The sequence below is a fragment of the Balaenoptera borealis genome (assembly GCF_965194805.1).
Source record: "Balaenoptera borealis genome assembly, chromosome: 3".
Lineage (NCBI taxonomy): Eukaryota > Metazoa > Chordata > Mammalia > Artiodactyla > Balaenopteridae > Balaenoptera > Balaenoptera borealis.
Window position 1 is genome coordinate 166,495,081 of NC_138866.1, and position 14,061 is coordinate 166,509,141.

The window sequence follows — 14,061 nt, forward strand, 5'->3', positions numbered from 1 at the left end:
ACTGCCAAAAATAAATAAATAAATTTATAAAAAAAAAAAAAAAAGCAGGATGAAATGTGGATACCAGTAATCACCCGATGTAATGAATTTCATCTGAATGTGCAGACTCAAAAATATTTGACCTAAAAGTAGCTGTTTTGAAGTGGAAAATAAAATTTTGGGTTGTTTTAGTTTTTACTTTAAAACTCCTATGGTTGTTAGCCAAAACTCAAAACAGAGGGCCACCAGCAGGAGATTTCCAGACCATCTGCAGAAAGGCCTACTCCATCATACCAGCTGAACCTCTCATAGCTGCTCTTCTGTGTAAAAGCCCTGGGGCCGAGCTTCTGATGAGATGGCAGAAAGAACGCTGCAGAGATCACGACCCACTGTGGAAATCGGCAGTGGACCCCCTTGAAGGTATGCAAATACAATTCTAACTTAAACCTTTAAATCAGGACAGATATTAAAATTTGCGTTAATGTTCATCATGTAATAGCAAACCGACACTAAAAACTTCTGCAAGATCTTTTATGTTACACAATAGAGTAAAAACTGTAGTATATGTTCAGATAGTTAAATGAGCACCAAACACTACAAACTGTAACCAACATGGTTCTATTAAAAACTCTCTTCAACTATGGCATTCAAGGACAGCAATACAATATTTTCTTTACAAAGCAACCAATATAAAAATCTGCAAATGCCATAAATTCATTTATAGGCTATTATTTTCACATAGGCATGTCATTAGATTCTTTCAATTCTTTCTTTCTTTCAGTTCTTTCCTGAGGTATTTTTTGTGGTTTACTTTTATTGTACTGCTGGATGCATTATCTTTGATCATCCTTTCCTAAAATGATTTTTAAAGACCTGCAAAAAATTTTTATTGCATAGGACACTGTTCATGACACAGAGATCAGGAACTGCAAATATGTGGCACTGGAACAAGCCTTACAAATGCTGCATTTTAAGAATTTGTTACATACCTTTTTTTTTTTTTTTTTTTTTTTTTTTTTTTACAGTTTTCCTCTTTTAAAAAATTGAAGTTACAGCTAAGAGTTAACTACGTACAGTGAAGCAGTTTGGGAATGTTAAGAGATTAGAAAATACGATGAATGATAAAGGGAAAAAAAAAGCCATAATTCTTGCCGGCTTTATATTGTATTGCCTTCAAAAGCAACTGTACATATTGCAATCAGTTCATAGTTAAATATTTCTACTAATCTGTTTTAGGAGAGCAAATGTCTTTCAAGGTTTCCAGTTCCTCTATGAGCTTCTTGTTCTGAACTTCCAGCACTGCAACTCGACTCTCCAGACATTTGACATATTCTTTCTTTCGACGTCGACATTCTTTAGCAGCTTCCCTATAAGAGAGTAGAAGCAAAAGGGCAAAAACAAAACATTTTTTTTTCACATGCATGCTACTGACAGGGAGGCTGAAGTAAGCTTGGTAAATGTGATCGTGGCGTTCCAAATCCTGGGACAACATTCCCAATGCGATTCCAAACCCTAAGCCAAACTGGGTTCTGAAGGGTCACAAGTGTCCCTTCCACAAGTCCACATGGCAATTAGTAAGACTGCTGCATCTCCTGCCTTGATTAGACCTCTGGGCAAACAAGGCCCAAGTCAAAGACAGTCACTCTACTTTACGGCAGTAAAGATCTTTGAGGGCCTTGAGTTCCTCAATGAGAGTCTTGTTCTGGTTTTCAAGCACAGCCACACGGTTTTCAAGACATTTGACATATTCTTTCTTCTTCCTGCGACACTCCCGGGCAGCTTCCCTGGAACCAACACAAGGCAAATGACAACAGGAACAACCTCTCAGCACAATCCAGAGCGGCTAGTGAGCTTCTGCCCCCCAGACTCAACTGCCGGTCAGTCCTTGGGGATGTCTGCATGGAGCCGCACAACAGTTGTAACCGAGCACGTGCCTCGTTGGGAGGTTACCCTAAGACAGCAGGAACGACGGCAGAGCACAACAATTCGCCTGGCATCCGTTGTAAATGGTGTTTTCTTAGGGCACACGTCCCACGGTCACAGTGACCAGCAAGATTTTCAGTAACCAAAACGATAGGACCACATCCCCAAGTGGAATTTCTACAAAAACATTTACAGATCTTTTCAATTCTCTTAATTATTTTTGTCCACCAAAAGCCACATATTCCATCACAATGAGTTAACTTTATTTGATCAGAAATGATTAGAAAAATTAATCCTTAGAAACCAGTGTCAGCACTGGAGATTTTAATTCTTCAAGACTAAATCTCAGTAAAACAAGATCAATCATGACTGCAAGCCAACAGTTTGTCGGCTAGAAAACAACATGGATAAGAATAACAATAAACAAATCATGCACATTTTCATAAACCAAAATGGAAGGGACTCTGCTTCTGAAAACTAAGGAAGGAGAGAAGAGAGGGTACAGAATACAACCCTCAGTAATTCAGATAACTTAAACCCAGAAATGTGAGAACACCACAACTGAAATCATGGAAAGGACGCGAGAGATGCACCTGCTAACCAGGATTTAAAGCACTGCAGACACGCCCGGAGAAAGGCCAGACCAGCAGCCAAAGCAACACACACAAACAGAGGAGCTGAGTTAGTCATTTTCACACATAACGCCGCCAAAAAACAATGGACACGGCCGACATTTTCTTTCTTTCTCCTTTTTTTCAGGGTGGGAGGGGGTGGCTACTACATCATTTAACTCATCTAGAGAATATACCTTCTGATAACAGCTTTATTTTGGAGTGTTCCTTTGAGAATAACTGCCTTTGGGGTAGCCATCATATCAAAAAGCCTACATTGAAACAGGTAATTCAAATATATATATGCAAAAGTTGCATTGAATGTCTAATCGTCAGTTACTGTAATGCCAGTTAGCACTGCCGCAATTCTGGACTAGGAGTGACACATGCAACACATGTGGCCAATTCTGTTTAATTTTTAGGATAGTTGATGCTCACTAACAACTGGTTATCTGTGTTTTCTCTGTGGGAAGCAAGGGTCAGCAGAAGAGAGCCCTTGAAATCCCAATGAACTGCAGGAAAAGGTCGAGCCCTACTTCCCAGCCAGGAACAAAGTCGTCACCCTGTGAACTTGAAAGGTTCTCAGACTTCTCAACTGGTTAACAGAAAAATTAACAGTGTAAAAGTGAACACAATCTGACAAGCACAGATGAATTTAATCTAAATGATGCACACGGCAATGCCAAGAATAAATCCAAGCACACTTATACATTTGCCAGTTTGGGAACACAATTCAACTCTTCCACAAAGAAACTAAAATACATTGCTGAATACCGAGGTTTTTGTGATTAAATCATTATATTAAATTCTAGATCTGGAAGGAAGATAGTCATTTTACAAAACAAGGTACTACTAAAATGAAATTTTAAATGTCAAATAGAGGTGTTGTGGGATGTCTAATGTTTCAAGTTTAATTTACCAAGCTGTGCTATTTCTTGTGAGTATGGATACTTTGTGTCTCATGCGCCTGCATGCATGTTACCAGAGTCAAAATGTTCCAGGCACAAAGCTTTGGATGGCCACACCAGTAGGTGGTACATTCCTATGTAGTCTCCGCTATGGAAAACACCTGTTTCTTCTATTAATAGTTAGCTCCATTTTCAGGCCTTGCATTTGTCTGGATATACCCTTAGCATGGAGAGGAAGTACATGGCAAAGAGGAAAAGCTGACAAGGTTGTTAAAGAAATAACAACTGTAGCTGGATTGGCAGAAATACAATTAAGTATCTATTATGAATGCCAGCCAAAGAATTTAGCTGAGAGAATGTATAAGAGGTCTTTGACATTAATAAGTAAATCCTACATACTCTGCATAAAGCTAAATCTGCAGCTGACACCGGGGTCTCTTTGAGGTGACCCGGTGTTAGTGCAGTGTGGGCTCTGGGGAAAGACGGCCTGACTGCAGCTCCAGGTTCTGTCCAGTTTGGGCTGTGTGATCTTAATCAGCTTGTTACCTGACCTCTCGGAACCTCAGTTCCTCATCTGTAAAGTAAAGGAGAATAACCAGACCTACTCTCATGTGAAAGCTATGTGCGAGTTAAAAAAACGGTAGAAACAAGCACTGAAAACTTGCTCAGCAGACACTGAGCAACCGAAGAGCCATTTATCATCTGCTTTTCTCTTGTCCTGCTGTGAAACTGAAATTTGGAAGCTAAAATAGACCCTTCTCAGAATCCCGTGCACCTAGGGACTCTCTTGATTATTTCTAGCCAATGAAATGTGCAAGAACACGTGAGAAAATGAGAGAGGGCACTGGAAGCGTATGTACGACAGGAGGCATCTCTATGCGGTGGGGCTGTGGGTAATTTTAATTCTTCCTCTTGCTTTGTACTTGCCCCCAGCTAGAATTTTTCAGAATAGATTGTACTTGGGTATAATAGAGAAAAAACAAAGTTTTTGCCCCCAGCTAGAATTTTTCAGAATAGATTGTACTTGGGTATAATAGAGAAAAAACAAAGTTACAAAATAGATAAAAGAAAACTGCATGTAAAAGACTTAGAAAATTCTGAACTCACACTCATATTTATTTTGCTCACAAAGAAGCTAAAAATTATACTTATCACCTACTTCACAAAGTAAATACCAAGTACAAAATGAATCTTTATTTGTAATAAAGTCCTTCCATTATCATTTAAAAAATGAATGTATCTTTTAGACATTACCCTAAAACACAAGAGGATGTACCGCCTGCTGATGAAACAGTTTCATGCCTGCAACTCTGACTAGAAGACTTACTTATCAGCACATGCAGAGCATAAGCCCACATAAAATGCCACATGACATGTAACTTGGGAGAAATAGCTGAGGAAAAGTTAATTTTTTTAAAAGCCCCACAGTAATAAATGATATGTCCCCTAAGTGGTTGCGGTTTCTAGTGAAACATCTTACCTATTTTTCATTAGCCTCAGCTCTCGTTTGCGTGTTGCTTCCTCTGCTAGTTGCTGGGGGCTGTGCAGGCTTCCTGGCGAGGCAGCCATCATTACTCCCTGTGGCAAAGCAGTGGTCGGAGCTCGGATCTGGTAAGTCGGCATGTCACCAGTGGTGGCTGCAATGAAACAAAATATCACATGTTATACAAACAACTTATGACTTGATATTTTACGTAAAATTGACCTGGAGATAACATACTTCTTTTTACATGTTTTAAGAGGTGAGCTTGCTAATGTTTAAGATGATTATTCTGAGCATTATAGAAATTTTAGGTATCAAAGATCCCTTCAGCATTTGGAACAATGATACTCAGCATGCTCTATACATTTAATTGAAAGGTTTTTATCAAAGGCTAAAGTAGAGAGGCTTTTCAACTGATAGTTCACTTAGCCTAAAATCAGTGGTGTGCTGATAAATATTTAACCACCAGCTCTCTAGGGGGGAAAAAAATAGCCCTGGTCCGTAGTGTTTATCATTCCCATGATGTAAATGCTTTCACCATGGCCAATTTTAAGCTACCAATATGACTTCACTAAATGTAGAGTTGGAAAGACATACAACAGTAAGTAGCACACCATACAGACAAAATAGATGTAAATAACCTCAAGAGCATAGATACATTAGAAATGATGAGTTTAAGTATTTATTAATGTTGTTTTTAATGTAATTTGTTAAATATATATGTATTTATGTCTTTAGTTTTTAATAATGGCTGTTTTTGCAACCAGTTCATAAAAATCCTGAAAACTTAATAATTGGCTCCAGCAAATGAGTGGGAGCTGGCCCTAGCACACCACTTCAAACATTTTAATTAAGAAGAACATCTCCATCCTCTGAATACCCCAGCTAAGAGATTTTCCTAATCCCTGCAGCATGCCTGAAACAGCTCCTGAATGTCTTTAAGTGCAAGTCTTATTAACAGGTGATGACTGAGGTACTGGAAGGAAAATACTAGCTTACTGTATTTTCAGCTTAAAAACAAGGACAAAATAAGAAACAGGAAAGCTCTACTTAAAACAGATTTCTCTAGGGAAGGATCATTTTTGTCTTTCTTAGGTTTCTTGGGATAATAATACATTTCTAAGTATTCATTTTTTAAAACACATTTTCTAATTATAGTATAATCACAGTTAAATGACAGATTTAAATATTTATTTAGTATTCAGATTGAATACTGAAAGTAAGTCCTCAAAGTGTAATAATTTAATTTCAAAATTTGTCTATCTACTGCAATAAACACAGGTTCCTAGGAAGGACAGATGGATTTAAGTGATGAAACATGTTTCTACCACCAATGTGTCAACTTTGAGAACGTATGGTCCAGAATTAATTTGATGTTTTGATGAGATATTGCAAAATACATGCTCTCTCAAAGCTAAATGCAAGAAAAAGGTTAAAAAAAGTTATCAAATCTTATAAAAATTGGTCTGATCCGAATGCCGATCAAAATATGAAATGCATCACGGCTGTATGTCATTAAAATGTATTATACCTATTGAGTAAGAAACAAAATTTTACCCAAAGGGAGACAAAGACTTTTTTCACTTAAGTGGAATATTATCACTGAAAATAGCCAAGCAGTTTAAAATGTGAATTGAAAATTGATCTATGTGCTTCTTTTGGGTAAATGCCAGGTTTTTTCCCTCTAGGGCTCAAGAGTTAGGTGAAAGAATAAAAATATGGCTTTGGGTGAAGATCACTCAAGGTCTTCGTAAGGTTTACAAAAATACCATTTATAAGGTTCTTCCTTCTATATATAATTTAATAAACAAAGGTGATAAACAGTAACTGTGATAGATATAATGATCACTAGCAAAATCTCTATTAATAAACTTGGGAAAAATCCTAAATTTGTTTTCATAACTACTTAAAATACTGTACACACATACGTCTCATTAGGTGTCATAGAAAATTTTGAAATATTTAAGAAGATAACTTTAAAAATCAGTTGTAAACTGTTAACTTACTCAAGATTTTTAGAAAATATTTTAATCATATTGCCAGAGGAGCTAGAACAGTGCCCAGAACAACATGGTTCTCTCCTTTCCTCTTTATCCACATCAAGGGAAGGTGGTTATGGGATAATAAAGGTTAAACAATGGAACCCGCTGGAGGCGACAGAGGCTTTCTAAAATTGGAACAATGGCCAGCGACAAATAAGAAGTCCATGTGTCGTCATGCTGACATTTGCCGGCAGCAGGGATGCAGACCTTGGTCTAGGGTTGCTCTTGCCAAACACTGTTCACAAAGAGTGCAATACAATGAATAGAAAGGTACAGAGGGGTTTGCTGTGCTTGTTCGAGGTTTGTGTGTATCTGCTATTCTTTGTACTGTAAGTTAGAGCAGAGTGCTTGAGTAACCATTTTTTTAAAAAAGGAAAAAGTGGGGGTGGGCAGGAATATTTTGCAGGTGAAAAATAGAGTTCATTCACTGGTCTTAAAACCAGAAATGGTTCTAAACTTGTGCCTATTTCCAAAAGCTGAAACTACCCTCCAAGGACCAAACTTGGCACCATGAAGAACAATGGCACTTTCAAAAGAAGTATTCTTAAAACATTTTGAGCAATCGCTCAGGAAAACATATCGCTTTAAAATGATAACTTGGAAGGGAATGATATATTCGGATGTATTAGTTCTGGATGTTAGCTAACAAACTGGGTTTTATTACAGTTTTTCAGACATAGTATATATTCATTTTATCTCCTTCAACAAAAATCAGTTTGCAGCTCATTAGTTCAAGCCAGAAACAGGAATTAGTATATATTAGGAGGAATTTGTATAAATTTCTATAATATCCCAACGAATCTATATGACGGTACTATTCTAATGGTCACTGAATAAGTATCAGTGGATGAATTCCGTATATTCAAATATGATCATGTTAGCAAGCATGTTAATAAGACATGGGCAAAGAGAATCTCTTGAGGAAATCCAAATGTCAAAAAGTTTCATTTTTGAAACAAGTTATCAAAAAGTTTTTATCTTAGCTTTAGTTTCCAGTGTTATGGATGCACTGGTGATTGAAAGCAGGTTAGCTATTGAAGATCACAGTTGAGAGAACCATACTACATTCTTCGATGACATATTCTGATCCCTGTACTCTTATAAAGGCCAATTCCTGTTCCATCTTAACTACTGAAAGTGTCCAAATTATTTTTTACGCTGGAATTTCACTGTATAAATTATTTCTGAAAATAAATGGGCCATCAGTGGGGGCTTCAAACTCATGACTGAAGAAGAATAAGAAAAAGATATTTATACACTAATTTTATTCTAAGGCAGCAAACTTTAAAGGCAAGTCAGGGATATTTTTTTTACCCTAGACTCTAGCACAGTCCTCGGCATATAATGGGTACTTTGTGAGTTTACATGTGCACCACAAAGTAAAATTTGAACTTCTCAAGGTTTTGCAAAAGCCCACTGCCATTTAGAATGTTTAAAATAAGCAATCTTATTATTATAAAGACTATAATTAGGTATTGTTATTATAGCTAAGTCTTTAACACTAAGCCATGGAAAGCCCGATAAGATGCCATGTATTTATTCAAACTGGCCTTTCTTGATAAAAGGCATTATTTCTTAAGTCTTCCCTTAAATATTACTTATCTACCCTGGCATTTTAGAAGCAGAGGAGTTGGAATTACAGTGTGATTCCAACCATCTAACCCCTGACATGAAAAAAAAAATGTTTAGGTTTAGTGTCAATATTTCATGGGAAAGAAAATTCCTAGGACACTCAACTCTGGTCAGTGACTTCATACCTCTCTTTGCAAGCTTTAAACACGGTACAGCAGAAAAGGCATGGGATTTGGAGTCTGGGTTCTATTCCAGCTGTGCCACTTACCAGCCATGTGACTTGGGGCAAGTTCAGTTTCCTCATCTGTAAAATGGGGATACATGATCTCATTTAATACTCACAATAAACCCTGTAATGTATGTCAAAGTGTCTAGCACAGTGCCTGGCACATGGTAGGCTTTCATCAAATGTTATTTCCCTTCCTCTTCCCTTCCTTAAGTTCTGAAAGACAATGTTCCAAATTATGCTTATACTGTATAATTAAAAGACATATAACAACCATATTTTCCCCTGGAGTTTCCCTTCTAACAATCCTGGGTAATAGAATGACTGAAACGTACGGCTCTTATTCCTTATTTTGTTTAAAAAATATGCCCCTTAAAAAACTTTTAAAATTTCTACTATATTTTATTATATCCCTTTAGAGAATAAATCATTAAAAGATAATATAAAATGTCCTTTTTAATGTGCATAATCATTTAAAAGAGAACCTCGAAGATGGAGGATCATAAAGAAACACGGTAACAATCTCATCAGACTGGTAATAAGAAAACTGAAAACCTCACAAGTGAAAGGTGTTTGTTTCTTTCTAACCAAGAAAGAAACAAGAAACTCAGCCAAATGCCTATCTTGATAGCTTCCAAAGTGAAACAATTTATCAACACCCCAAATGATGGTGATATTACTTGCTTATTGGTTTATTGAGATCTCTGAGCACATCAGCTGAATAGAAACATTTTTCTATGTGCAGTTCCTCCCTTCATATGTCATTTTGCTCTGCGTCACTAATCCCAAACACACTGAAGTAACAAGCAATGGAGGTGACTTAGGAGCCGTACTTGTTAGCAGGGGCTTCTTTCCCTGGCTCCAGCGAACCAAGGACATCTTCACTTTTCCTTTTGATCCTCTCCTCCCCGCCACCACACCAGTACTCAAAATGCCCAAATCAGGCTTGTCCTCGCCTGGTGTCTCACACTGTCAAAAACTTTCCCTCCTCCATCGCTCCACTTTTTCCAGGAAAATGAAATCCTATATAAATGTAACTAAGTACTGAACATTTTCAAATTTGCTACAATTACTATAACAGACAGACCACGTGGAATTAAGCCAGTACTATTTTTTATTTTAAGTTACACATATAAGGGACCTTCCTGAGTTATTAAGTGAAACTCTTAAAGTGACAAAAAAAAAGTCTATGTAAAAAGATGAAATTATGAATATTGAAATTTAAAGTTCTCTATAATAGCAAATATATGCTCTATTGTCCTATGAGAGTAATAATAAATATTCTAGAAAAAATCCATTTTGACTACTTAACATGATGCCAACTTCATTTTGCATGTTTTATAAGCAGTGTGTAGTATGCTATTACAACTCATCTAACCGTAGCATTAATTTACCAATGTCAGGTGGATTTTGAGGAGCAATGTAATATGGTGTGAACAGAACCAGACAAGGAGTCTGAAAACCCAAACAGGTTCACCACTTGCTAGCTTTGTGAGCTAGGAGAGCCTTTACCCACTCAGATCCCTGTTCAGTTACATGCAAATGAGTGTAACAATATCTGCGCTAAGTGCCTCAGTGAGAATGCATGGAAAGTGCTTCTCCTCTCGGGTATTTAAACATGGTTTCTTCAGTGAGGCTTGCCCTGATCCTTTAACCCATATTACTGCTTCCTGTGGGTCTCTCATGATCTGACAGCTTCTTTGATAGCACTCACCCCATAAGTGATTTTTTTAATTTTAAAGTTTACATAAATGCAAAGCATCATCATAATTATTAGGCAACATATTCATATAGGCATATAAAACTGGACAAAGTGAAATAATTATCCCAAATTATATTTCAGTAAAAATTTTTCAGAAACAGTGAGGAAATAACACAGTGGCAATTTCAGTATACCTTCCACACAGGTTTGGAGTTTTATGGAAACTTAACGTAGATGAGTGACTTGTTGTTTTCATTTCCAACATGATTATAACTTGCTTCGCTACCAACTTTAAGAAGCTAACTTGATCCAAAACATTCCTTTATGTGAGAATTTCCAAATAAAAACCTTTTCCAGCAGCCTCTTTTCACAAAGGTGAAAGGCATCCTTATTCTAATGCATCAAATATTAACTAAGATACTGTTTTCCAAATTTGAATAAGTTGTAATGTTTGTTTTTTAACAATTCAGAAATCCAGGCTGAATACAATTCATCAGAGTTTTTTAGACTTGGAGACTAAAGGGTATGGAATTAGGCTCGTAAACATAATCAGCTTATGAACAAAGCCAAGAACTATTTCTAATAAAACTTTAAACTATACCCAACAGAATCAATAATATAATTCTATAAACCATAGATATTCACTTTCACATTCGATTCCATGATCCTATTAAGCAAATGCTCCTAAAACCTTTATTTACCAGGCCAGTCATTATTTTGGAACCTGATTTTGGTCCAGATCAGCTTTTCAAACTATAAGTTGTAGACCATGAGTAATTCAGTAATTAATTTCATGGGTCAAGAATAGCATTAAGGGGGCTTCCCTGGTGGCGCAGTGGTTGAGAGTCTGCCTGCCAATGCAGGGGACACGGGTTCGAGCCCTGGTCTGGGAAGATCCCACATGCCGCGGAGCAGCTGGGCCCATGAGCCACAACTACTTAGCCTGCGCGTCTGGAGCCTGTGCTCCGCAACAAGAGAGGCCGCGATAGTGAGAGGCCCGCGCACCGCGATGAAGAGTGGTCCCCGCTCGCCACAACTAGAAGAAGCCCTCGCACAGAAACGAAGACCCAACACAGCCAAACATAAATAAATAAATAAATAAATTTAAAAAAAAAAAGAACTTGCTTCCTTAAAAAAAAAAAAGAATAGCGTTAAAAAAAGAACGGAATAGACAAGTATGAGTACATCACATAGAATAAGGATAAGCACTATTTTTGAAACTTGTTTTATATAAATGTACTTGTTTTATATAAACACACACACACACACACACACACACACAAGGTCTACGGCATCATGCTGTAAAATGTGAGTCATAGTCAAAAAGTTTGCAAGTCAAATATCTAGCTCAATCCACTTGGTTCGCAATCTACACGGGGAGGGGGCGGAACTGGGACTCCAAAGTTGGGCCCCAAAGCTGCTCTACTACACCTTCAAAAGGCCCCTTAAATCCTGTGCTCTTTGGGCTCCTCGAAAAAGCCAATAAAATATGCTTTTCATTTTCAAATAGCATTTTAAATAAAATTGATTCCGTGAGAACTGACCAGATTTCCAAAAATAATGATTTCCAAAGGCACAATGAGGTCTTGCGAAAAAAGTGACATTTTAAAAATTTCAGCGTTCTGAAAAATTTAAACTAGAATGGGTAAATCATGTATAAGCATTATGGGTAAAACTGTGAAAAAAAATATTTTCAAGGATAGTGGTATGTTCACTCTGTAAACATAAACGCATAAAAATGTTCATTTATTTTCAAGCAATGGTTAAACATTTATGTAAATTTTACTTTAAAATTTTATATTTAAATATATTCTGGGTATTCTCAAATCATTTATTTTTTGTTATAATTCTCTCTCATGTTTGGACATGAAAATTGGAATTAAAGGCTTAGTAAAGAAAGATATAAGGGTGGGAGGGAGGGAGACGCAAGAGGGAAGAGATATGGGGACATACGTGTATGTATAACTGATTCACTTTGTTATAAAGCAGAAACTAACACACCATTGTAAAGCAATTACACTCCGATAAAGATGTTTAAAAAAAAATAAAAAGATAAAAAAATAAAAAAGAAAGATATAAACCAACTAATAATTTTTAGAAAATACATGTATGCACAAAAATGCCTTTTGGTTCTAAGAATCATATGACATGCAGTATCTGAGATTATTTTAAGTCCATCTATATCTTACAATAAATATGTTATCTGACGGCTTCTGCATTCTATAGCCCCTCTAAAACCTCACAAAAACTTCTCTGAGAAAAACAATTTAACACAGGCTTTACTTGCTCAAGACAATGGAATGTTCCCATCCGGAAGAGAGCCGAGACCCACTAAGTGAAGAGCTAAGGTGTGGTGAAGCTGTTCACAGTCACCCACTCTTCAGGAATTCAACTGCGAGCTTAGCACCGGGCTGGCACTCAACTGCCGGTAACTAGGTCACCAGCTCTACCTGTAACTGAGGGCACCACCCCCGGGAAGAACGGCAGGTGGGGCGGGTGGGTGCGGGTCGGCCACGGAAAGATGCGCACTCCCCGGACCCAGCGCTAGCGGGCACTCCGGCCCTGCCAGGCGCCTGCGCAGGCCGCTCGGCCCCGCCAGGCACACACTTACCTCGAGCGGAACGTTAAGGCGAGGCTCACGGGACCTGCTAGGGGTCTACGGGCGCCGGAGGAGAGGGTGGCAGCCCCCACCTGCGCGCGGCCGAGCGGAAAGAACTGAGTCAATCACAGCGTGACTCGGGCTGACGTCAGCGTGCTGCTTGCCTGCAGTTTAACTTTCCACTGCCCGCCGCACCGATTCCAGGAAATGTAATGACGTCGGCCCTTTGAACCCGGTTAGCTGAGAAGCAGACCATTTTAAACAGGACGGAAGGAACAGCAGGCTCACAAACACCCCTGACGCGCTGGGTTTCCTATTCTGTCTTGCAGCTACATTTGAACACAGCAAGAAAATCGGAAGCTTACTTTTTTTTTTTTTTTTTAACAACTCGAACAGAATGTGTGTTTGACTTGCAGCTGCACTGGATCTGCAACAGGTTGCAGATGAATCAACAGCTTATTTTAGTAGAGCAAATGGAGACAGAGAGAGAGAGAGAGAGAGAGAGAGAGAGAGAGAGAGAGGATACAGCCTTGGTCAAGGAAGCAGCACAGTACTGAGCAAAGAAGCGGTTACACTCAGATGCCTTCACAGAGTGCCGAGTATATTCGGTTACAGATTAGAAGGAACGTCTTACTCCTCAGCTACTAGAAAGTTAATACTTTTTGAAACATTCAGAGGTTCCTAAATAATTGTTCTAAACTTCAAAAACAATCTTGCAGAATTTCAATCCCTCTTTAAAATTCTTACCTGTTTCGTCTCCAGTTACAGCCATGATAGGCTTCTGCATACAGAACTGTCTTGCTTCCCCTATCACAGGACCACATAAAGTGTTCCAAACCAGCAAGCATGTGCAGGGTAAGTAGGAGTACTGACATCACAATGACCTCACTAGCCTATCACTGCCATCAATTTGCTTTGTCACAGACGAGCTCACTGAAACCAAACCCTATAAAAACCCTTCCTGTAATAAATCATCTCAATGTTCTTGTTTCTCATTTTTACATAAAAATCGAGTT

At 38.0% G+C, this 14,061-nt stretch overlaps 1 protein-coding gene across 33 annotated transcripts in view; it reads right to left on the minus strand.

The window, feature by feature from the left end:
- Positions 1-496: 496 nt before the first annotated feature.
- CREM (cAMP responsive element modulator) overlaps positions 497-14,061 on the minus strand; it is a 66,798-nt gene continuing 53,233 nt past the window's right edge. For 5 of the 33 annotated variants that reach the window (XM_082385632.1, XM_082385613.1, XM_082385619.1 and 2 more), the window contains 3 exons: positions 8,787-8,822; positions 4,902-5,058; positions 497-1,346 (listed from right to left, as the gene is read on the minus strand). In XM_082385632.1, coding sequence (XP_082241758.1) covers positions 1,202-1,346; positions 4,902-5,058; positions 8,787-8,822 — 338 coding nt within the window. In that variant the 3' untranslated portion in view covers positions 497-1,201. The other 28 variants (XM_082385639.1, XM_082385617.1, XM_082385622.1 and 25 more) reach the window with 11 other exon arrangements.